General features: G+C 45.6%; 1 protein-coding gene and 1 non-coding gene across 2 annotated transcripts in view; both read left to right on the top strand.

Annotated features, from left to right (window-relative positions):
- The first annotated feature begins 4608 nt into the window (after window positions 1–4608).
- Mmp24 (matrix metallopeptidase 24) overlaps window positions 4609–24145 on the top strand; it is a 21856-nt gene continuing 2319 nt past the window's right edge. The window contains exons 1-7 of the mRNA XM_015482762.2: window positions 4609–4802; window positions 9301–9417; window positions 10974–11278; window positions 17748–17909; window positions 19942–20156; window positions 21989–22127; window positions 22322–22588. Coding sequence (XP_015338248.2) covers window positions 4624–4802; window positions 9301–9417; window positions 10974–11278; window positions 17748–17909; window positions 19942–20156; window positions 21989–22127; window positions 22322–22588 — 1384 coding nt within the window. The 5' untranslated portion in view covers window positions 4609–4623. The remainder of the gene's footprint in view (window positions 4803–9300; window positions 9418–10973; window positions 11279–17747; window positions 17910–19941; window positions 20157–21988; window positions 22128–22321; window positions 22589–24145) is intronic.
- Window positions 18788–18860, top strand: Trnaa-ugc. The gene has a single exon. It is a non-coding gene; the product is annotated as a tRNA-Ala (tRNA).

The raw sequence follows: 24145 nt of genomic DNA, 5'->3' as shown, positions 1-24145 counted from the left end.
TGTTTGGTCCCCGATCATATTTCTTGCTTCCTACTCTACTACTACTCTCTCTCTCTCTCTCTCTCTCTCTCTCTCTCTCTCTCTCTCTCTCTCTCACACACACACACACACACACACACACACACTCTTTTTCTCCCCACACCTCACCAGCTCTGTCAGTGCCCTGTTCCTTGGCTTCCATTCTGTCATTTGACCAGCCCTTCCCTCTCCCATTTCCCCTCTTAAGAGGTCTGCCCCAAACTCTAAAGATTGTTCCCGGTATCCTTGGGAGGGCAACAAAATCCAAAGAAGGCACTGGTACTGCCCCCATGACCACTGTGTGTCTGAGTCATTCCAGCTTTTGGTCCTGGCTCAGATGTGTGCCTTAATTTTCAAGGAAAAAACGTAACTTGGTAATCTGAAGGATGAAAAAAGTAATCATTACTTTCAAGCACCACCATGCTCAACATTTAAGCCATAAATGTGGAGCTATAAATCTGACTGAAAGTTTCCTGGCAGAAAAGCCAAAAGGAAAATCCATTGGTTTACCCGGTATTCCCTTTCTTACACCTTAAAGCTTCCAGAATCTCCTCAGGGAAGACATTTTCCTTGAGCTAAAGCTTAGTCCTAAGAAAGTCTAGTGACAGGGTGAAGAGTATGTAATCCAAGCTAGCTGTCATTTCAGCCACCAAGTACCAGACCCTCTGCAAGGCAGCAGGTCTTTGTGAGAGATAGTGATGTCTGTCAGATCAGGTGGGCAGCGACCAAAGGAGGCAGATTTAAAAGGGCCGCTGATCGAGGCTTTATTGAGATGTCACTCCCGGGCTGAACTCGATCATACCCACAGAGTGGACAGGGGAAGGGTCTGAGGAGAAACCGCGTGGAAGCTCGACCTGACTGGACTTTTGTGGGGCTTACAGCAGGAAGGGAAGGGCTTGGGACAGGAAAAGGTGTTTTTAGGGTCCCTTGTCCCTTTGGAGTTGGTCAGGGGAGTTGGCTGAACTCCAGGATTGGCCAGGGGGTCCTCCTGATTGACAGGCGTTAGTCAGGAAATCTGGCTGATTGACAGGCGTTGTTGCTGGCATCTGATTGATGCTCTTTTCCCCACGGGAGCTGCTTTGTTCTAAGTCGCCACCAAGTTGCCACCACTGACCTAACAATGTCCATAAGTTGCCCAATAGAAAACAGTCTTGACCATGATGGATGTACTAACCTCCATTTGACCCACAAGGACTCTTGGTCCAGGTCCAGAGCAGGATGACTAGATTTCAAAAGACAGAGAAGGAGTCCAAACCATGTTTTCCATTCAAATTTACAAAATATACCAGAAACACCATCTGAAGGGATAACAAATACATGTCGGGTGGTTATTAGGTAGCAAGTACATTCACTCATTTTATCTTAACAACAACTCTGGGAAGGAGGAGTTTTCCAAATAAGGATATTGGAGCTCAGTTTGCCCAGGGCCACAGCCGGGAAGTGGGGAAGTCAGGATTCCATCTCAGGTCTGTGTGTCTTTCTAACTGTACTACCCTGTTTTTTTGTTCTGAAAATTCTTAAAGTTTACATAGAAAAGGGAATATGATGTGACATTCTGAGTGGGAGGGGCAGAGAGAATCTGGTGCAAGGATTTAATGCTTTGATGATATGACTTAATCTAGGGATGGAAGCTGGAGAATGCAGGTGAATGAACGGATAACTTGTCAGTTTCCCTGCTACTTCCATTTTTAAAAAAATTTTGTTTTAGTTGTAGTTGGACACAATACCTTTATTTTATTTTTATGTGGTGCTGAAGATCGAAGCTAGCGCCCGGCCTGTACTAAGTGAGTGCTCTACCGCTGAGCCACAACCCCAGCTCCCATACTTCCATTTTTTTTGATATTTCACTTGAGCTTTTTGGCTGGTCCTGGGTCATACTCAAGTCAGAAGCAATTCTCTGTAATATGAACACAAAGCACAGCAGGACTTTCTGTAATGTGTCTACTTTGTGAACAGGTAATTGTATGTCATCTCTTGCTACTTCCTCCTTGACAACCTCTTCGCTCATTGCCACCACCACTCCAAAGTCCTAGCCAATTTAAATACTGCTCAGAATTTAAATGCCACACTCTCCCCAACCTCCAGGGAGTTGCACATGCTGTAAAAACTTAGCTCAAATCTCACCTCCATCTGCATGACTTCCCTGAGCTCTCCTTACCCCTCTGCCCCTACAATAAGACACTCCTCTCTTTTCTTCCATAGAACACACCTGCTTTGTAGCACTATATGTATGGGTTTATTTGTCAGTCCGTGAGTTTCCCTTATTCATCATTGTATCCAAGGAACATTGTACAGTGCCTATCATGTAATAAATGCTCAATAATATTTGTTGAATGGACATACTAAACAGCTACTGTGTGCCAAGCAGTGTCCTGGGCACTGGATATACTGAGATGAATAAGACATAGACCCTTTCTTTGAGGAGCTTAGTCACAGTCTGGTGGAGATTGATATGTAATGATTGGAGCCTAGCATTATAAGATCCATAAAATCTGTAATAGAGAATTTGGGTAGCACAGAGGAGAGGAAAAATAACTTAGCCCGGGAAGTCTTCCAGAGGTAGTAATTTATGAGCTGAACATTAAAATCTGACCAAATTAAGAATACTAGGCAGAGAGAAAAACATGTACAAAGACATGAAAAAAGAATCAATGTTTGGTGAAATGCAAGAAGTATTGCAATTCTGTGTCATCACTCAGAATGAAAAACATGTTCCAATTCCAAATTCGAGAGAAGTCAGGTTGTCACTCTGACTTTATTATTCTGACAATTTTATTTCTAATCAGTCAGATGAATTTTATCACAAGGCAGTGAAGATATTATAGTCACCTTTGGTGAAATAAAGAATAACTTATTTCTAGTTTCCGGTATGCCTTCTTCCAAAAATAATTTGATTTGACTTATAATAAAAGACATAGCCACAATAAGCTTGTTCATATAGAAACAAGAAACAAAAATCATAGATAGAAAGGGAATGATACCATTTCCCAGGGGGCGTTCCCTTTATTCACTCACTTAGTATGGAGATGTTCCTCTGAAGATGGGCAGAGAATAAGGTTTTCTGGCTGAAAGTCTGGCTTTAAAAACGCTCCTGAAAATGCTTGTGGATTCTGTAAACATATGGATATTTTCCTCATTTTCTAATGGATACCACAAATATTTCCTAATGCTCCCATTTCTTCAGGTTTTTGCTCCTTTATCTTTTTGATGGGAATAACCATCTTTACTCTGGTATCTTTCAGAATCATTGCTTGCTTGAGCTTCTTCACCGTAACTTCTTTTAGATTCTCTTGCCTTCTTAAAGTTTTTCTCCTTTAAAAAAAATATGACTCTATGCATAAAACTTAGAAAACAGAAAAAAAACAAAAAGAACAAAAGTCAGAAGTTTCTTGATACTCTACCATTGAAAAACTTTTAAAAAATTTTTGCGGTATTGCAGTTCAAACCCATGGCCTCACACGTGCTATGTAAATGCTGTACTGCTGAGCTACACTCCCAGTTCCCCGTGATACTCTAACCAAAGATATTCACAGCTAATTTAATTTTTTAGTGCATTATATCTATACATAATAATGGGGTTCATTTTGACATTCATAAATGCATATGACATGGTTTCATCCATTTCAATCCCTACTACTTCCTCTTTCCCTCCTCTGTTCCTGCCGTCTGAATTTTTTTCTTTCTTTCTTTCTCTCTCTCTTTTTTTTTTTCTTTCAAAGGGGGTTGGGAGTGTAGCTCAGTGATAGGAGTGCACTTAGCATGTGTAAGGCCCTTGGTTCAATTCCTGGCGCTGCAAAAATAAAAATAAGAAATATCATTGACATCATTTCAGACTTTCAGAAAAGTTTTCAAGAATGGGAAAAAAATCCTAAATTTCCTTCACCTGGATTCCCCAGCTGTTAACATTTTACTATATTTGTTCTATCTAGCTATCTCTCTGAATGTATTTATGTATTTATTTCTGAACACATTTAAGAACAAGTTGCAGACATCATGCACCCTTATATAAGCCTAAATACTTCAGTGTATAGTTTCTAAAAACAAGAAATTCTCTTACATAATAGTTTTTTTCCTATGTATCTATTATTTATTTATACTTAAACCAAAGAAGGCTTTGTTTTATTTATTTATATTTATAATGACTTGCTTTAGAGGGGAGATGGTTTGGCAATAAAAAATTATATAATTTCCTGCCAATAGATACTCTACCAATGTAATTCTTCATCAGACTCTGACTTGAGACAGGAAGGATTTCTGGTGCAAAAATTTCCCCAGACTACTCTACTTCAGAAAATGAACTGTTCTTGTACTCCTGCATGTGAATCTTGTATCAGTAGAAAGGAGTGAATCATTGAAGAGGCAGGGCAGGGGAAAGCTTTGAATGCAAATTTGTTCTGTAGCCAGTAGAGATTTATTGAAAAGTTGACGGCAGGGGAGTGAGCCAACAAAAGCTGTGTTTTCTGGAGATTAATTTGACATTGTCTCCAGGATAGGAGGAGGAAGGAGGAAGAAATCAAAACAGGAGTCCATAAGTGGCTTGGGTAAAATGATCCCTAGTTTTAAGGGCGAAACTCTGCCCAGGTAGAACAGAGCCTTCTCCCCATAATGCATCCTTTTCTCTCACATGTCTTTCAGAACTGGTTAAAGTCATATGGCTATCTGCTTCCCTATGATTCACGGGCATCTGCGTTGCACTCAGGGAAGGCCTTACAGTCAGCAGTCTCCACTATGCAGCAGTTTTACGGGATCCCAGTCACCGGTGTGTTGGATCAGACAACGATCGAGTAAGACTTGCGTAGGACATTGTGCCTTTGAAATTTCTGGACTTATATTTGGGTTCCCGTTTGTCACGGCCTTTTGCACACACCATTCCCATCCTGCCTTCTTATCTTTTACTCCTGCAGTGCCATCCTGGGAGGGAATACCCCAAAGTGCCCTTTCCTGTGTAAGCTGGGGGTTTTCTGGAATAGAAGTCCCAGCTCTGCCATTAACTTGCTGTGTGGCCTCGGAGACAAGTTGCTTGATCCTTCTAGGACTGGGTTTCTTTGTCAGTACACTGAAGGGCTGTGCTATAGAAGGTCTCTTAAATCTCCTCTGGTTTCAATAACTCATGGTTCTACTGGACTTCCCTGAGATGTACCTATCTCACTTGATACAGAAAAGTCTTGGATGATAATGGGTTAGCAACTCTTGTTCCACTTTTCCCATTTACCAAACCTATGCTGAGTGCCTGTGTGTGCCACGCAGTATGCTTAGCCCTGGCATCCTGCCCTCCAGAGGCTTAAAGTGTAGTGAAAAGCATAGTCATCTGGCCACACCTGTCCTAGGGGACAGTCTCAGGGAGATACTTAGGAGGTGGGAGCAAATCAATCAAGCCATGAGGATGGTTGCCATCACTTAGGGAAGGCACAAAGAGGAGAGAGAAGAGATGTGGGGATGGACAGCTAGAGAGGTGGAGGAAGCCCTCAGTGACATGATGGTGTAGCAGTGAAGAAGACACAGTCAGCAGGGTCAGCTGCTACAGAATGCTCCAAGAGGACAGTGACTGAAAGGCACCTGCTGGATTTAATAATAAAGAGATTATCAATAAGATCAGCAGAATGCTGGAGACAAAGTCAGATGGCAGTGAGAAGAAGGTGAGGAGCAGAGACGGCAACTGGAGGGGAAGTTTTTGAGAAGCCCAAGAGTGAAGGGAAGGAGAAATGGGTGATAGCCAGAGAGGAATGAAGTTTTGTTGCAGATGGGAGAGAGTTGAGTATGTTTCTCTTTGTTTGAGAAATATCTACAGAAGCTATTCAAGCTATTTGAGAGACCAGTTCACCCCCAGCGTGGTGGTACACGCCTGTTATTCCTGCAACTTGGAAGGCTGAGGCAGGAGGATCACAAGCTTGAAACTAGACTCTACGACTTAGCAAGATCCTGTTTGAAAATAAAAAATAAAAAGATCGGGGGGAATCTGGCTCAGTAGTAAAGTGCCCCTGGCTTCAATTCTCAATACTGGGAAGGAGAAAAAAAAAAGTATAGAAGACAACAAGCCATTCACTCCATTGGAAAGAACTGGAGTGAAGTTCCAAAGGTGGTGGTAAAGGATCGGAGCCCAAGCTCAGGTGGAAGCAGATGACAAGAGAGTTAGCAAGGATCAAAATAGGCAATGCACCCAATTGTGGAGCAAGGATCAGTTCATCCCTTTGGAAAGTCACTCTGTGACCGAATCATCTCTCTGATCTCAGCATGTTCATTTGCAAAGGGGAGTGTTGGATTATGGCTCTCAAATTCTAGATTCCATTATTCTAAGCTTCTAAGCTTTAAAAACTTGGTGAGTCTGGGATTTTATGATCCTAAAATTCTGTTCAAACACTTACTATTCCTAGGATTTTTGATTGTGAGACTGTGAAGTTCTGAGATAGTATGTTTGAAGACTCCTATGATGTGTGTGGACTCCTTTGGCCCTGTGGTCTCACGAGTGAGCTGGTTAGAGAACCTGACAGTCTTTCCAGGCAGAGGTTATTTTGAGGGCTTTGCACAGGCCTCATGGCAGTGCATCCTGGGCCAGGAGCACTGGTATCTCTGCTGAGGCACCACCTGGCCTTAGATTTTGCTATGTTCCAGAACACCCCAGGCCTGTTGGATGAGGTTCAGAGAGTAGCAGGTGGACAGGGAAAGGGGGAGGCAGAGGGAAGTATCTGAGGGAAGAGGATGGCATTTCCCATTCGCAGTTCTTCCTGCGACTCTTTGTAGAAAGGCAAGGAGCAGTGTTCTGGAAGCATGTGAAGGAGGAGGCTGCTCACCCTCCACACCAGAGTGGGATGGGTGTTTGGGGTAGAATTCAGAGACCTGAGTTTTAGCTCCAACTCTGTGACCTTGGGCAATTGCTGCCTTTCTCTGGGCCTGTTTCCTTCCCTGGGGTCTTTCCAGTCTGGCCCTGCCTTTCAGCAGTAGAGGTGGCTCTTGGTTCTCTTCCCAGGGACTGTTGGTAAAAGGAAGCTAGATTAGCAATTTCAAGTACTATTTTTGAATGTCTACCTTGGGAAATGTCACACATTTATTCAATCACTCATTCATTCTGTCAACAGCAAAGTTCATCTAGCTCAACCTTGTGCTAGGTTTTAAGAGAAAAAAATAAAAACCCCAGTCTTTGTTTGATAAATTACATTAATTAATTAATAGCTTATTCATTCAGCTAAGTTCCTGTCCTGCCTTACTGTTTTCAATGTTTTACAAGTTACTTGATTTATCTTTGTATCTTTGCCTGAAAATGGGGATAATAATTTCTCATTGCCTCACAGGATTGTTTTAAGAATCAAAACTTCCAAGCCAGGCACAGTGGTACATACCCTGTAATAACAGCTACTTTGCAAGCCAAGGCAGGAGGATTGCAGATTGAAACAAGCCTGGGAAATTTAGCAAAGCCCTCTCTCAAATTTTGAACTAAAATAAAAAGTTCTGGGGATGTAGCTCAGTGATAGAGAGCTCCTGGGTTCAATCCCCAGTATAGGAAAAAAAAAAAATTTTTTTTTTTTTTGGTGCCAGGATTTGAACCCAGGAGGGCTTAGCCACTGAGCCACATCCCCAGCCCTTTTTGGGGGGGGCGGGGTACTGGGGATTGAACTCAGAGGCCCTTGACCACTGAGCCACATCCCCAGCCCTATTTTGTATTTTATTTAGAGACAGGGTCTCACTGAGTTGCTTAGCACCTTGCTCTTTGCTGAGGCTGGCTTTGAACTCTCAATCCTCCTGTCTCAGCCTCCCAAGCCACTGGGATTACAGGCGTGCGCCACCACACCTGGCTCCCAGCCCTTTTTTATATTTCATTTAGAGACAGGGTCTCTCTGTGCTGCTTAGGGCCTCACTAAGTTGCTGAGGCTGGCTTTGAACTTGGGATCCTCCTGCCTCAACCTCCTGAGCTGCTGGGATTACAGGCACATGCCACCTCACCTGGTGGAAAATAAAAATTTAAAGAAGTTCTAGCATTGTTTGAGGTCAGCCTGGGCAATATAGTGAGACCTTTGTCTCATAAAAATAAAATTCTCAAAGAATATTAATACTGTGAAAATTATAAATGTCTAGAACAAGGAATGGTATTGCTATCATTGTATCTATTATCATTGGTTTATGAGTATGGGTCACTCTCTAAGCAATGTAAAGCACACAAAGATGAGTAAAACCTGGTTAATTCCATCAAGGGTCTTTTAATATTTGATCAAAATAGCCTGTTTTCTTGTCTTCACATTGCCAATGGCAACTGCTTTTAACAGCTGGAAATGAGGTCAGACTGTTTTTCCTTCCAGCAATGCTGAGGTGTAGTTTAGCGGATTGCCATCCTCCTGGTGGAGAGTTCTGATTCATTCATTTTGTCAGTCAGTCACTTAACAAACCATTACTCAGCCCCTTCTGTGTTAGGCACTGTGCCAGCCCTGGGGATACAAAAACTGTTCCCATCCTCATGGAGCTCAGAATCTGATGGGAGAGAAAAAGAATAAAAAAGAATGCAAATATATAATTTCAGGGAATGATGAATGCTATGAAGGAAAATTAAGCAAGATAAGTGGATAGGGTGAGATGGGGAGGTTATTTCTGATGAGAGGGGCAGGAAAGTCCTCTTGAAGGGCAGAGGCCTAATGAAGAAGAAGTGTTGCAAGTGGAAGAAATGTCAAATGCAAAGACCTTGGAGTGGGAATAGGCTTAGCAAGTCCAAGGAACGGCAAGAAGATTGATGACTGAGCACAGTGTATGAGGGGCAAAGGATGATGGCTGTTGAACAGGTAGGCAGGGCTAGATTGGGCCAGACCTGTTGGCCAGTGTGTTTGGATTTTGTTCTAGATGTTTTGGGAAGTCACTGAAGGCTTTACCCCATGGAGGGCCGTGATCTAATTGCATTTAGGGAGACTTTTCACATACACTCCTCCCTTTGAAACTCTCTGCAACCTACAAACAGCAAGAACTATAATTCTCAATTGCAGATGAGAAAACTGAAGTTCTCATTGATCCAGTCACTTGCCTGGTCCTAGATTAGGGGTGGAGCTGGAACTTATCGGTTCTGGAACTTAAGCCAGTTCTCCTTATTCCCAATCTCTTATTCAGCAATGTTTCTTCATATTTTGTTGCAAATGAATGAATGAATCAATCTATCAATCAAATTCCTGTTGGGGGTCATTCTGAGCCAGGATCCCAGAGGATGGGGATGCACACTGCCTTTCAGACTGGGACTGGGGACTATGCAGTACCTTCCTCAAGAGTAAAATGACCACAATATATTTGTGTGTATGTCCTCTCTCTGCCCAGGTGGATGAAGAAACCCCGATGCGGTGTCCCTGATCACCCCCACTTGAGCCGAAGGCGGAGAAACAAGCGCTATGCCCTGACTGGACAGAAGTGGAGGCAAAAACACATCACCTACAGGTGCCTTGACTCCCTCTCCATCCCTGGCCATGGTGCCATGCCCACTCTGTTTTTCCTGTCTGAATATCAGAAGCTTACACAGTAGATGTTCGGAGTTTGGACAGGGTCCATTTGCATGGGCATTAGGACCAGATGTTGAGAGCCTGTGACTTTTCCTTCCTTGTGGCTTCTAGAGGATGCTGACTCCAACTTTAGGTTTTCAAATTGACCTCGTCCTTTGGGGGCTCATTAATTGTATTTTGTTCAGACACCTGTAATATTTAGTTACAGAAAGTGGAGTCTGGACTGTTCAGTAACTCTCAGCTATATGAGGACCCATGGCAGAACTCGTTCTGCCTGTGAGTGCTTGTCAAACTCCACTTCCTCTGAACTAGATCCCTTCCCCACCCCAAATTAGCCTGATAGTTTTCACTCGAGATTGCCAACCCAGAATCCCAGTTGTTTCTTAAGGAATATAAAAAAATAAGAACCTGAATCACAACAGTGTCACTCCTTAACTGTCTGGGAGGGTCAAGGCAGAGCAGGATCAGTATCCAAGTCAGACCAAGTAGACTGAGAGCAGAGATGATGGAGCTCATCACAGCAAATTCAGAAACCAGAATTCAAGTGGGACTGGGGCAAGGACCAGGCATAGGGCAGGCTCAGGTGGGCTCTCACTGGCATCTCTCAAAGTGCTGATCCATTTGGGTGGATTCCCTGGATACAGGGGAAGGACCTAAGACAGCAATCCTTAGAGTTAAACTAAGGGCTCTCCTACTGACAAGCTGTTGAGAATAGGACTTTTTCCAAGAAATCTGACAAGAAAAATAAATTTAAGAAGAATCTGGGTTAGAAAGTGGCTAGGTTCTTGGGTCTCCTGAAGAGATTAAGTGGATCAAGAGAAAGAAGTTGCGTTCTAACCCAACTCTGACTTTAACTTTTATTACCCCACCTCTCTGGGCCTCTCTTTCCTTACTTATAAAAAGGGTATGGTAATTGGTGCCCCAGACTTTCATGAGGCAGAGTATTCATAAGTAGCGATGTTCCTTTGAGGAGAATCATGCAATATGGATAGAGTAACTTTAAATAGCTAAATCTATAATGGATTAAATTAGATACCGCCCTATACCAGTTTCTAGGTAGACAAGCTGTAGTTGGTGCCCAAGATTTTTTTAGAGAGACTTTTCTCTCAAACTCCTCTCTACTGTTGAAATATTTTTATAACTATTATAAATGTAGCTATGTTATGTGTTGGGAGGAAAATTAAAACTTTAGAAAATGCTATCAACCAACCTATTTTTTTTTCCTACAAAGTGGAGTGAAATCCTTTATTCATCACAAATTTTGTCAGAGATAAAATGAAAACAATGATTAAAACAAAGCTATTCTGACTGATGCATGTGGTGGGTATTCAGAGTTCTATCTACTTAGGCCCTTCTTTGACCTCTGGGGCAGCTATCAGTACTCTAGGACACAAATGGTGAGGATCACTAGGCTTTATTGTCTCTGACATCTCTTTTAGCTCTCCTGTCCCTGGTTCTCTGTTCCCCCCTAATAATCTTCCCCTTTCTTGCCAGCATTCACAACTATACCCCAAAGGTGGGTGAGCTAGACACTCGGAAAGCTATTCGCCAGGCTTTTGATGTGTGGCAGAAGGTGACCCCACTGACCTTTGAAGAGGTGCCATACCATGAGATCAAAAGTGACCGGAAGGAGGCAGACATCATGATCTTCTTTGCTTCTGGATTCCATGGTGATAGCTCCCCATTTGATGGGGAAGGAGGATTCCTGGCCCATGCCTACTTCCCTGGCCCTGGGATTGGAGGAGACACTCACTTTGATTCAGATGAGCCGTGGACGCTAGGAAATGCCAACCATGATGGTAAGGCCATGAGGGGATGGGTGGTTGCTTGGTTGTCAGAGAAAGAAGCTCCAAAGAAGAGCTCAGTGACCACCACAGATGAAATTCCTGCTTTCTAGAGCTTCCTGTCCAAGAACCAAGAACTCGAATGGGTGGGAACTGTGATCTCTGATGATATTCAACTGCTAGGGCCAGAGCCACAGAGATTGGTCAGATTGCTTAGGAGATGGTCTAATTGAGCTCAAGCAGGGTTAAGTCAAGAATAAGATAAAATGTTTCAGAAGCTGAAGAACAAGATAAAAAGGCACTGATGCTGAAAGCAGCCAGCTCTGGCCCCAGTTACTCTAACAGGCGCCATAATTACTCCAGATCCTTGAACAACTTGCCCAGCACCACTATGATTCAATAAATATTCATTAAGCTGGAATCAAAATTGTGCAGTAACACTAAAAATACCCTTTAGTGTTCCTTATACATATTTACTCACAAGGCACTTGCTTAGTACATAGGCAAGGATACCTGATTATACCCAATTTTAAGATGAAGAATTCAGGGCTCAAATGGCATAAGTGGTAGGTGGAAGCACTGGAGATCAAACACTAGTTCAACTACCTGATGATGTTATAGGGACAAAAAATTCACCTTTAGAATTCTTGTGTGTAAAGCAAGAGCTGCAGTAGGTGATCTTTTACTCTAATGTGACAGGATACAAAGTTATACAAAAGACCACAGGAGGATCTGAATGTTAAAAAAAATAATAATAAAAATAGACATGGTCTCTGTTCTCTTGAAGTCAAGACAGTATGTCCAGAGAAATAATGACAGCCACAAGGCAGACCCTCCTGAAGGCTGAGGCAGATATACCAAGAAAATGCAGTGGGAGTCTGGAGGAAAGAGAGATGGTTCACCTTTTAAATTATAGTAGATAACAATCAGTGGATATGTTAACGTTTTAAGGCCCATACCAAGTATTTTTCATATCGTAAGTAGACATTATCATCTCCATTTTATAGATAGGTAAACTGAGGCATAGAGAACCATTAAGTTCCCATAGATGGAGAGTGGTGAAATAAAGGCTTTAAACCTGAGCATTATTACCCTGGAGTCCATACTCTAAGCCACCATGCTAAGTTTTCATGGATCTCAAACTGCAGGGCACATCAAAATTACCTAGAGACCACTTTTAAGAATGCAGATTCTAAGCTCCAGGTCCCTACCCTTTTGCCATTCTGATTCTCTGGGTCCAGAGTCTGCACATGGCCTGATCAGTTAATTCCCCTAGTGCTTCTGATGCAGGTGTTCTGCCACCTTGAGAAATACCATCATCATCCCTGGCGTTTCCCTAACCAGTCCAATCATAAAGAACCAACTGAGGATCTTGTAGAAACATGGGTTCTAGGCCCTTCCCCTGGAGATCCTGATTTTAAAGCTCAAGCAAGTTTGGGAAACAGTGGGCATTGTTTTCTGCCCTTGGTGCTGCTTCAGGCTGCAAGCAGACTCTTCCAAGGCTCATTTTCTCAGAGGCCATGCCATAGGTAGGGACTGCCTGCTTGAGAACATTCCAAGTTATTGTGTGGGTCAGGGGCTGGTCACTCAGGTAATCTATCAGAAATTGGTTTAGCCAGAGCTCAGCCTAAACAGAATTATGAAACTGTTAAATTTTTCTTCATCCTTTTTTCTCTTCAGATTTTTGAACTCTTTCCCATGAAGCACTGTTTCCTCTGCCCTGGTATCTCTCCCCAAAGTTTCCTGGCTTTCTGCATACCTATTTTTTATCTCATTCTTATATTCTTATATTTTGACTGGTGTCAACAAATGGCTATCTGTGTTAACTGATAAGATGTGAAGAGAAGAAAAATAATATTCTGATCCCCTTTTATGTGCCAGGCACTGTTAGCTGATAAGGTTTTAGTTATAGCCCTGATAGAGACAAATGAATTTTCAAAGGGTTGTTGTCCAAAGGAAGTGCTGGGAAGATATCCTAGTCCTTTGGCTCCCCTTCTGCCCAGTTCTGGGGGTTGCACTCCCATACTTACTCCCTGATATTGGACAATTTATTGGCCCCAGACCCCAGATCCCAAGAACTAATGGCATGTGTGGGAAGGTCCTGGAACCTGTGGATGGGTACCATCACAGAACCTCACCCACCTCATTCCAAGAACAGCTAACATCTTCTTTGGACAAGAGTCAGGACTTTGCTCTTGAAATCCAGGCATGAACCAGATGCAGATCATAATATAGCAGTAGATCCCTGGCTGGTGAGCTGGTAACACTGCCCCAAGATGGGTTTTGGAATGAGAGGAAAGAAATCAAGATTGTTTGAGTACCTGTGTATTGTCTCATATAATTTCCACAGAGACTCAGCAAGGGAAGGTGGGGAATAGGGTCTCCTGGGAAATTTCTGATTATTGGTTTTCTTTTTTCCTAAAATGTCATTATGGAATATTTCATACTCATACAAGGACGAAGAATGATTATGATCCCCAGGTACCCACCACCTGCTTCAATGATCAGCTCTGTAAAACTTCATTTTACCTATCCCCTCCCACTTTTATTTTTTGGCTGTTGTGTTTTAAAGAAAATCCCAGGTGTAATATCATTTCACCTGTATATACTTTAGTATATGCCTCTAACAGAGACTTTCTTTTAATATAACCATTATCAAACCAAACAAAATTAAATCTAGTATGTTTTCACCTTTCCAAATTACCTCAAAAACTTCTTTTACATTTGTTTGCTTGAATAAGGATTCAATCAAGATTCACACATCACACATGGCTGTACTGTCAGAATCCCCCAGTCCCAGGGTATTTAAAGGCTCCCTGTGGAACCACTGAATTATGATACTGGTTCTATCTAATTCCCCACCTCATTGGAGTCTGTGAAGGGGCAAAAGCTACCCACAACACCTTTAAGCCTGTTTCTGGTGCTAGTTCCAGAAGCTTACTGTGTCCTCATTTCTTTCAAATGAGTCAACTAGTGAGGTCAGCAGACACTCACTAAGCTCTGCTGGAGAGGGAGCCCAGCCCTGTGCTGCTCCTGCATTGGGAAAGGTGACAAGACAGGAAGAGCCATCATGACCAAACCCTACTTCACAGGATAGAGCTCTACCACACTTCCACACTTAGGTCACTAACTTTTTCCCCACAGTGGGGAGGAGGCGGAGGCAGGGCAGCAGAGATTATAACCTTCATTTTACAGATGAGAAAAGTGAAGTTTTGCTGAGGGGTTCAGAAATTCCCCAACTGTAAGGAAGTGGCAGAGCCAGGTGTGAATCTGGGACTCTGTATGTCTTTAACATCCTTCCCCACGCAGGGGCTTCTGCTGCAGGTAGCCCAAAGATCACTCCTAGGAAAATACTGAGATTTTGGCACTGATGCTTCCTGGGTCTGAAGGATTGGCCTGCCGAGCCAGTGCTTGCCCCATGGAGCTCGCAGTCCTGGGGCAGTGAGAGTGTGCACTAGTGGTATAATTAATGCAGGCTGGAGAGCAGCCAGCGGCTAAAGATGCTTCAGAGAGAATGCTGCCAGAGTGCGGAGGAGTTCACAGCCAGCTGGGAACTCCAGGCAGACTTCCTGGAAGATAGGCGTTGAGCTCATTGTTGAAGAAGAGAGGGTATTCCAGGTGCAGGGAACAGCACTGGCAAGAGAATACAGGTGAAGGGGATTCCTTTGGAGAGTTGGGGGAGTCAATGAGACAGGGATCGCCAAATAGGGAAGTCCTGAGGGAAGTGAACAAGTAGCTGGTGAACTGTTAGGGATATTCCAGGAGGCTCAGGGACTTTGGGAGCACTTGCTATTGAGGAAGCTGGTCCTCACACAGCTCAGCACAGCTCTCCTAATTAATGGTGATACCTCTGTGCAAGGAGCCAGTATAAGCACTTGACATACCTTGCCTCATCTTCACCCCATTCTTAGGAAGATGGTACCATTATTCCCTTCATTTAACAGAGGAAGAGATTTAAAATGTCACACTGCTAGGACATGGCAGAACTGGGATTCACAGCCAGGCTATCTGGCTGCCAGAGACCACACTCCTGACCACTCTGCCTCTTGCCTCCAACCTCTTGGGGAGAGAAGACTCTGAAGAGCCTTCTACATAGAGTCTTCTCCGTAGTAGACCTGGGCTAGTACCTTTGCTTTGCTCACAGATTCAAGTAGTCCTCCTGCCCCTCTCCTTCCCTTTCTTCCCTAGAATTCTCTTGGATTTTTGTGCAGTAAGGTACTGGCTCCCCACCTCTTCTCTCTCCCTTGATCCCTGGAAAAACTCTGTAGACCCCCCTTCCTTCAAGGGGTTCTTCCTCTTCTCTGCAGACGCAGGCTCAGGCAGAGGACAGAGGCTGAGTCCGCCCATGTGCTCAGAGCCCTGCTCCCGGCTGAGATCCCTGTGGATGGCCCCCAGGGAGAAACCTGGTCAGGAGACAGGCAGTGAACAGCTTGTCCCAGGGCGAGGAACAGGCCAGGAGCAGAGCCAGTACTGGACCCCAGGAAGCAGAGCTGCCTTCCGCTGGCTCTAGCAGCCGCCTCTGTTTGGGATGAAGCTCAAAGATGAGCTCATGCCTCCCCTGCTGCCAGAGGGACCAGGACCTAAGGAAGGAGCTGGGGGCGGCCTGGCCTTCTCCTGCCAGCCTGCCCTTCCCAGCAGAAGGCCAGCCCCAGGCTTTTGGCCAACCTTGTGTTGATCTTGCCCATCCTCCTTCCTCTCTGGTGCTCAAAATCAAAATGCTGAAGACACTGGTGATGCCAATGGAGTGGCAGGCTTGTGCTTCCCATGGCCTGGGTCTGCCCCAGGGGGGGTTCTTCTCTTTTCCCAAGACCTTAACCAGAAAAGTCAAACAATTCCCACCCCCATCTGACCCTCATAGGAACTGGCTGGACTGGGATAGGGCTAAAGGGCTTAGCCAGGGGGGGTGCTGGGACCAGAGCGGGCATCAGGATTTCTGACTACTTCCCAGGCCCTGGTAGCCTCCCTGGACATAGAGGTAGCTAGAAGAGGCTGAAATATGACTGGGGCTGGGAAATAAGAGGCGGGGCTCAAGGGACATACAAATGCCTGAGGTCAAGGCAAGCAGGGGTCTGCAACAGGGCAGAAGAGAGCCAGGACTATGGATACTATGGATCTCTGATTCTGGCATTTCTTTCCCAAAGCTGAGGTTACTTAATATCCCCCAAATTCAGGCCTTGCTCTGTCCTAGGACTAATACAGAAGCTCAGGGGAGCTGGCTCTCAGAGTATCTGGTTGCTGGAGCCTCACAGGCCTTGCACTTCCTTTCTGGTTGATGAACTTGTTCCGTTAACTGAGCTTCTGTCTTATGTACAATAACAACAGCAACAACCTTCAGGTCTGTACCATGAACTTCACATATGTCACCTTATTCACCCCTCGCTCAGTCCATGAGGTAGGTTTGATTCTGCCACTTTACAAATGGGGACATGGAGGCTCAGGGGGTAGCCCTGCTGGCCAAGTTCCCAAAGCTGGGAAGAGGAGAGCTGGAAATGAAGGTGATCTCTCTACCCCGGAGATGCTCATCATCACCGCGTCATGCTGCCGCCTCAGTTTCACACCGGGATACTGTGTCCCACTTTCAGCACCTGGATTGTGTTTCTACCCATACTTGAATCCTCTCTTTGATCTTGACCAGTAGTTCGTTTCTTCCAGGACTGGGGTTTTGCTGAGAATTGCCCCACACCTAGGGCCCTATTCCTGAGGATTCCTGAAGTTGACCGCCAGCCGGCCACCCCCAGGACTTCCTCCACTTATCCCCACTGCTGCTGCCTTGGCTCAGGCCCTTTTCACCTTCCACTTGGACTCTGGTACCAGCTTCAGAATTGATGCCCCTGGTCCCCCTGCCTCAGGTCTCATTCTGCTTTAATCCTCCTTCCAACTGCAGCCTGGCTGATTTCATCACACTCCCACCTCCACTCCTGCTCACACCCCCCACCAGCCAAGAAGCTGATCCAAATTCCTTTGTAGGGCATTACAGAGCCCTGCTTGCCAGCCTGGCTGACCTCATCTCTCTCTCTGGCCCTCCCTTCATGCTTTGTTCTAGAGCCAAGTGGAATGAAACTGCTTGTCCCTGGACCTGGCTCATATCATTCTCTCTGCCAGGAATGCCACCCCACCCACTTCCTCCCTTGAATCCATTCTTCTGACCAACTTCCTACTTTTCAAGACTCACCTTTATGAAACTTTCCCTAAGCATCTTCCTCCATGTTTAAATGACCCCTTCCTCCTCGGAATTCCTTTTGACCCTCATAGAACTCTGTTAAAGCACCTGGAACCCTGCACTGCTTACATTGTTTCTCTCTCCATGTTACTCTCTATATCAAGAAGTCTGGAGGGCAAAGATTGTGGCTGATTTCTCTGTATATCCCCGATGTCCAGCAGAGGGCCTGGTACAAGGCATATGCTCAGTGTTTGCTCAAGTAATGGATTGACTGACTGATATATACGTGGGTGCCCTGGGCACCTTCCATGTTTCTTTGCACAGGGAATGACCTCTTCTTGGTGGCTGTGCATGAACTGGGCCATGCCCTGGGACTGGAGCACTCCAATGACCCCAGCGCCATCATGGCACCCTTCTACCAGTACATGGAGACGCACAACTTCAAGCTGCCCCAGGATGATCTCCAAGGCATCCAGAAGATCTATGGTGTGTGGTAGGGGAGAGGGGCCACGGCTTTTTCTATAGGGCTGGGCTGTGGCTGCCTGCCTATGTGGGAAGCAGGCATGGGGTAGAGAGCTTTGTCTCCAATCATGTGCCACCCTTCACAAGGCTTCCCCTTGGCATACTCGGGAAACCTAGAAAAGGGTCCTTGCTGTGACAGGGAGGGACGAAAGTGAAGAGTGGCCCACCCATTTCCTCTTCTTCACCCTCCCCTCTTCTAAACATCTTCCTCTCATCTCCTGTACTCCATGCCTTCCCACTGGGCACTCTCCTGGGTCTCACCTCCAGCCAAGGAGAGTCACACATCTGCCTGAAAAACAATGATATAGTGTGATGAGTATCATAACCAGAGATCTTAAGAAGCCTTCCACCAGGCCTCTCTCCCAGCTCAAGTCACTCTGGCAAGCGAAGTTCTTATTCTAGTCAAGTTAACTGAGATGGGAAGACCATATGGAAGCAAATGCTTGTCAACAGAGCCCAGCCCTCAGGCAGTGGAGCTCAGGAACAAGACTCCCTCTGAAGGAAGAGCCCCCACTAGAGTTCCAGACTGTAATAGATGAAGCAGCAGAGGGCCAGATGCGGGTGGCAAGCACAGGAAGGTGTTTCAAAGTAGAATGGACAGGATCCACTAACAGATCAGGTGTGGGGATGAGCGGGAGGAGGAGAGAGGCAAGGATAACACCAAGGGTTCTGGCATTTGTAATTGTGGGACAATGAGATTTACCAGGGTGCAACCAAAGACCTAGGCTGGGACACTGGCTTGGGATCTTTAATGTCCAATACAACAGATACTAGTGACAAATGGCTACTGAAATTGAAATGTATATTAATTAAAACTAAATGAAGTTAAGTTTCAGAGGTCTGGGGATATAGCTCAGTTGGTAGAGTGCTTGCCTTGCATGCACAAGGCCCTGGGTTCAATCCCCAGCACCACCTAAAAAAAAAAAAAAAAAAATTTAGTCCCTCAATCACACTAAGAATTAGTCACTAAGAATTAGTGCATGTGGCTAGAGACAGTATAGACAAAGAACAATTTTTCCATCATCACAAAAATGTCCTGACAGCTTTAAAACCATGAGCCTGGATGAGCCACCTAAGACAGTGATTAGCAACTTGGTTGCCCAATGGAATCACCTTGGGATTCCAACAAAAAACACTGACACCCAGCCCTTACCCCAAAGATGAGGGTTACGTGGTCTGGGGTGCTTCCTGAGCAGGAAAAGTTTTAAATCTCCCAGGTGATTCTCATATGCAGCCCAAGTTGAGAGGCAGGGATGAAAGAAAATGTTGAGAAAGAATAAGAGAAACCTCAGGACATCTGACAGCCCCCAAAGAGGCTGAGAGGTAACAGCTCATGAGGTAGCAGGAAAAACATGAGGATGCAAAGCCTGGAAAAGGAGGAAAGTGTTCCAAGGGCAAGTGTTTACAGGATCTTGCTGCTCAAATGTGAGCCTCAGACCAGAAACATCAGTATCACTTGAGACCTCAAAGACATGCAGAATTTCAGGCCCCACCCTAGGCCCTTTGAGTCATAATCTGAATTTTATCAAGATACCTGCATGATTCATATGCTCAATAAAGTTTGAGTCAATAACTGTTGGATTCAACAACATAAAGGTCATTGGTGAGTGGTTTGGGTGGAGAATGGGGCAGAGTGGTATTAAGTGGACTGAAGGAATGGAAATGGATGAGAATGTGAGGCCTGTGTGAAGGGGAGCAGAGAAAAAAGACATCCTAAAGAAGGACAAATTTGCTCTTTTAACAGGAGAGCAAAAGCCTGTTATAAAAAAGAAACAAAACAAAACAAAACACCCATGATGTTAGATTTGAGGGTAGAAAGATGAGGTCTCCATCTAGTGGCTGTTTTTATGTATTTCCTCAAAGTTAAATAGGAGAGGGGACAGGAGGCCAAAAGGTGACAGAATAAACCTGGAGCTGCCTGGGTGATGATGAGGCAATGGCAGAGGGAGGCAGGGAACAGCTGGCTCCCTCTCTCAGATGTGGCTCCTCTCTCTAGGACCCCCAGCTGAGCCTCTGGAGCCCACAAGACCCCTTCCCACGCTCCCAGTCCGCAGGATCCACTCACCGTCTGAAAGGAAGCATGAGCGCCAGCCCAGACCTCCTCGGCCACCTCTTGGGGACCGACCATCCACTCCAGGCACCAAACCCAACATCTGTGATGGCAATTTCAACACAGTGGCCCTCTTCCGTGGAGAGATGTTTGTGTTTAAGGTAGGGCTAATGGATTGGCACCACCCAGGTGGTCCCCTCCTATTCCTTCTTCCATCACTCCTGCCCTGGAATAAGCTGCTATGGAGACTGGACAGGAGCTGGCCTAGTGTCCAGGACCCAGGGTCTCTTTCTGGTGCTGCGGGGTAAAACAACTTGTTTCCAATAGGTGAGCAGGGAAGATTGGTGATCTTGTACCTTTCCAGGGGTTAACGCTAGGGGAAAGGCTGGAGATGGTTTCTAGTCTGTGACCTTGAGCAAGTCACTTCCCTTCTCTGGGCCTCAGTTGTTCATCTGAAACCTGGGTAGCATGTCATTACTCTAACAAGGAGTATATGAATAGCAAATGAGTGACAGGCTCTGCAGACAGCTAGTTTGGAGTGGGGGCTGAGCCAGAGTGACTGAATCTGATTGCAGATTCTTGTTTTTTCTTTGTTTGCGCCACTGGGGATTGACCCCATGGGCACTCTACCACTGAGCTACATCCTAGCCTTTTTTATTTTTATTTTTTAAATTTTGAGACAAGGTCTTAGTTGCAGAGAGTGGCCTTAAGCTTGCAATCCTCCTGCCTCAGCCTCAGAGTTGCTGGAATTACAGGAGTGAGCCACCACATCCAGCCTGATTGCAGAGCCTGCCAGCGCCTGAGAGCCTGGTACCGATCGGACTACATCTTGTCAACTGTCCTTTGCCTGCCACTTTAGCCAAGATCTGACTGGACATTAGCCTGCTTGGTGTGTTGCAGGCTGGGTCCTCAGCAGAGCAGACTCTGAGGTGGAGTTTACAGAATGAAGGATTCTGATTAGGGAATAACTCCAGGATCAACATCTGTGGGCAGGAAGAACAGGAAGCAGGACAGGGCAAAGCAGCAAGTTGAGCAGCAGCATTAGCCTGTTGCAGACTTGACCACTCCCACAGGGAGCTCTGGAGCCAGAATGGCCCACTGGAGTCATCCCATGTTGGATCCAATGCCGTCAGAACTTTATACCCTCTGCCTCATTCAGTCATTTGGAGAGAAAGGGTATGACCTCGGGGATGCTCTCTGAAGCCGAGACCAACTCCAAAGGGACTGGTAGTTGAAAACTACCTGCTGGTAGTACTTCCAGCCACCCATGGAAATCTGGATAGAATACTTCTCCACACTTTCTGGAGTTCTACCCAGAAAGCTTCAAGCACTAAGCAAGAATGGGGCAATGTGGGTCAGCTCGTGATCTACCTCTCACTGAATGGCTCCATGTCACTTGACCTTCTTTAAGACTGTTTTTATATCTCAGATTGACTTAGAGTTGTGGAGGTCAAAATAAAGTTTGAAAACTGTACCTGGAAGTGCTTTGTAAAATACCTTTAAAAATACTGGCTTTTGTACCATCTTCTATGAATTATATTCCTTCTTTACTTGTTTTTTCTTTTTTTTTTTAAATTTTAATCCTCTCAAAATATTCAAGGTCAAATTCAGATTTAAACACCCCCCATTTACCAGTGTTGGGTTTCCCACCAGCCTGAGGCCTGGCCTGGGTGTTGTCAGTGACTCTCCAATGCCCTCCTGTGGTCACTACAGGCCCCAGCACTTCCTTTCCAGCTTTTCCAAACTTCCTCACGAAGACCGGGCCTGTCTGCTGTCTGTCTCATGGTCCCTGGAGCAGCAAGAACCATCAGGAGGTTTAAGTGAAGAGTTACATGAGCATCCTGTTTTCTTCTGAGAGTTGGAAGCAGAAGATGACAGACTGCATGGAGGGTTGTGAGGCTTGGCCCAAAAGATAATGTGGGGTTGTTGGACCTGAGTCCCAGAGCTGAGATCATTGGTTCAGAGGCAGGGCCTTACTCCTCTGTTTCCCCAGGACCGCTGGTTTTGGCGCCTGCGCAATAACCGGGTACAGGAGGGCTACCCCATGCAGATCGAGCAGTTCTGGAAGGGCCTACCTGCCCGCATAGATGCAGCCTACGAAAGAGCTGATGGGAGATTTGTGTTCTTCAAAGGTAATGTAACCTATGCTACGGGACCTGGGACAATTTCCTGCACTTCTGGCTTCTTGCCCCCAAGCTCTGCTGGGGCCAAGGAACCAAAGGAATTGACACTCTGGCTCTATGGGCAGAAGATAAGCAAGTGGCACTAGCTACAACCTCTGCCACCAAGTAGCTAGGGAAGACTAATCCTGATCTCTTGCCCACAGGCGACAAATACTGGGTGTTTAAGGAGGTGACAGTGGAACCTGGGTACCCCCACAGCCTGGGAGAGCTGGGCAGCTGCCTGCCTCGTGAAGGCATTGACACGGCTCTGCGGTGGGAACCTGTGGGCAAGACCTACTTTTTCAAAGGCGAGCGGTACTGGCGCTACAGCGAGGAGCGGCGGGCCACAGACCCTGGCTATCCCAAGCCCATCACCGTGTGGAAGGGCATCCCTCAAGCTCCCCAAGGGGCCTTCATCAGCAAGGAAGGGTGTACGTAAGGGCCAGGGCCACACAGGGATGGGGGGCTGATTTTATGTGGTTCTCCTGGGGGCCCTGAACATATTCTTAGGATCCCCAGGTTTGATAAATGCCCAGGTTTGATTGTCTGGTAGCAGACAATCGCCCTGTCTAACTCATAGTGCATTCACCTGCTTACCAGGTACCAGAGCCACGTTCCCACCTGCAGGATGATTCATAGCTGGGAGGCTTTCTTCAGACAGCACTCCTCAGTGGTACTCAAGTTTCTACAGGGCTCCTCTGATGGTCAGATCTGAAAAGCTGATATATAGGGGTGGTTCAAAGGAACTTTTTCACAGGGATTGAGGGCAGGAAGCTAGAAAGGGGAGTACTTTTTCAGTCTATGAGACATTTCCTAAGCTTTTCCCAGAGGTCAGGCTGGCAACCAGCCACCATGGCTGTCATCAGGTGCTCACAACCTGTCTCTCCATCAATCTAAAAGCTTCTCGGACAGGTCAAGTTTTGCCAGGTGCAGAGTGGGCATCCATAATTATCTGATGATCTGGTCAAAAGCACAGACTAGCTGGGTACAGTGGCACAAGTCTGTAATCCCAACAACTCTGGAGGCTGAGGCAGGAGGATCACAAGTTCAAGACCAGGTTTGGAATGTAGCTCAGTGAAAATGTGGCCCTGAGTTCAGACCCCAGTATAAGAAACAAACAAACAACAACACACACACACACACACACACACACACACAAAAACATAGACTTAAGCCAGGTTGAGTAGGTTCATATACCACCCCCTTCACTTTGTATGTTTGGGCAAATCATTTAAGTTTTCTCTGTCTCCTCATCCTCAAAATGGGGATAATAATGGCACTTACGCTTATGTAATAGCTTTGTGATGATTAAAAACATCACACAAAGCATTAGCAGAATACCCACCACATGGCGTATACTATATAAATTTAGCTGCTATCATCATCATCATCTTGGTGTGTTTCCGTTTATTCAGAATGACAGAATTCATTCATTCCCTCCACAGTAGAAAGCCAGGTGTGTGGGAGGGGCTGGCGATAGAGCAGTGAACATCACTTGCCTAGCTCCTAGTCTAGTGGCAGAAAACAAATGAGGTGGCAACAAAAGCTAGAAGAGAAATAAATGCTGTGAGAGAGTAACCAGGCAGAGGACAGCATATTAGAGACCATTAGGGCTTTCTAAGGACACATCACAGCTTAGAAAGCCAATGGCCACAGGGGCAGAGCTGCTATTTGCTGGCTGTCTTATGTACTGGGCGCTTTACAAATGTGGTCTCCTTTCAGGGGAGTCTCAGAGACAGGTGACATCAAGGACTTTGACTAATGACAGTCTGAGCCAGGGTGGGGAGCCAGCCAATGAGGAGAGTCTGAGTCAGTTGCTTTGCTGTCTGTGGAGTTGTTGGGCTAGTAGGGTGGTTGCTGCTGATGGCTGCCTAGGGAGTGATTAGCAGAGCTCCCAGCCTGCCCTCCTCCTTTCCTTTCAGCCTTTCCCCTACAAGGGTCCAAAGACGGCACTTTTTTTTTTTTTTTTTTTTTTTTTTTTTTTTTTT

This window comes from Marmota marmota, unplaced genomic scaffold, assembly GCF_001458135.2.
Source record: "Marmota marmota marmota unplaced genomic scaffold, marMar, whole genome shotgun sequence".
NCBI classification, from domain to species: Eukaryota; Metazoa; Chordata; class Mammalia; order Rodentia; family Sciuridae; genus Marmota; species Marmota marmota.
This window is presented reverse-complemented; position numbering and strand designations above follow the sequence as displayed.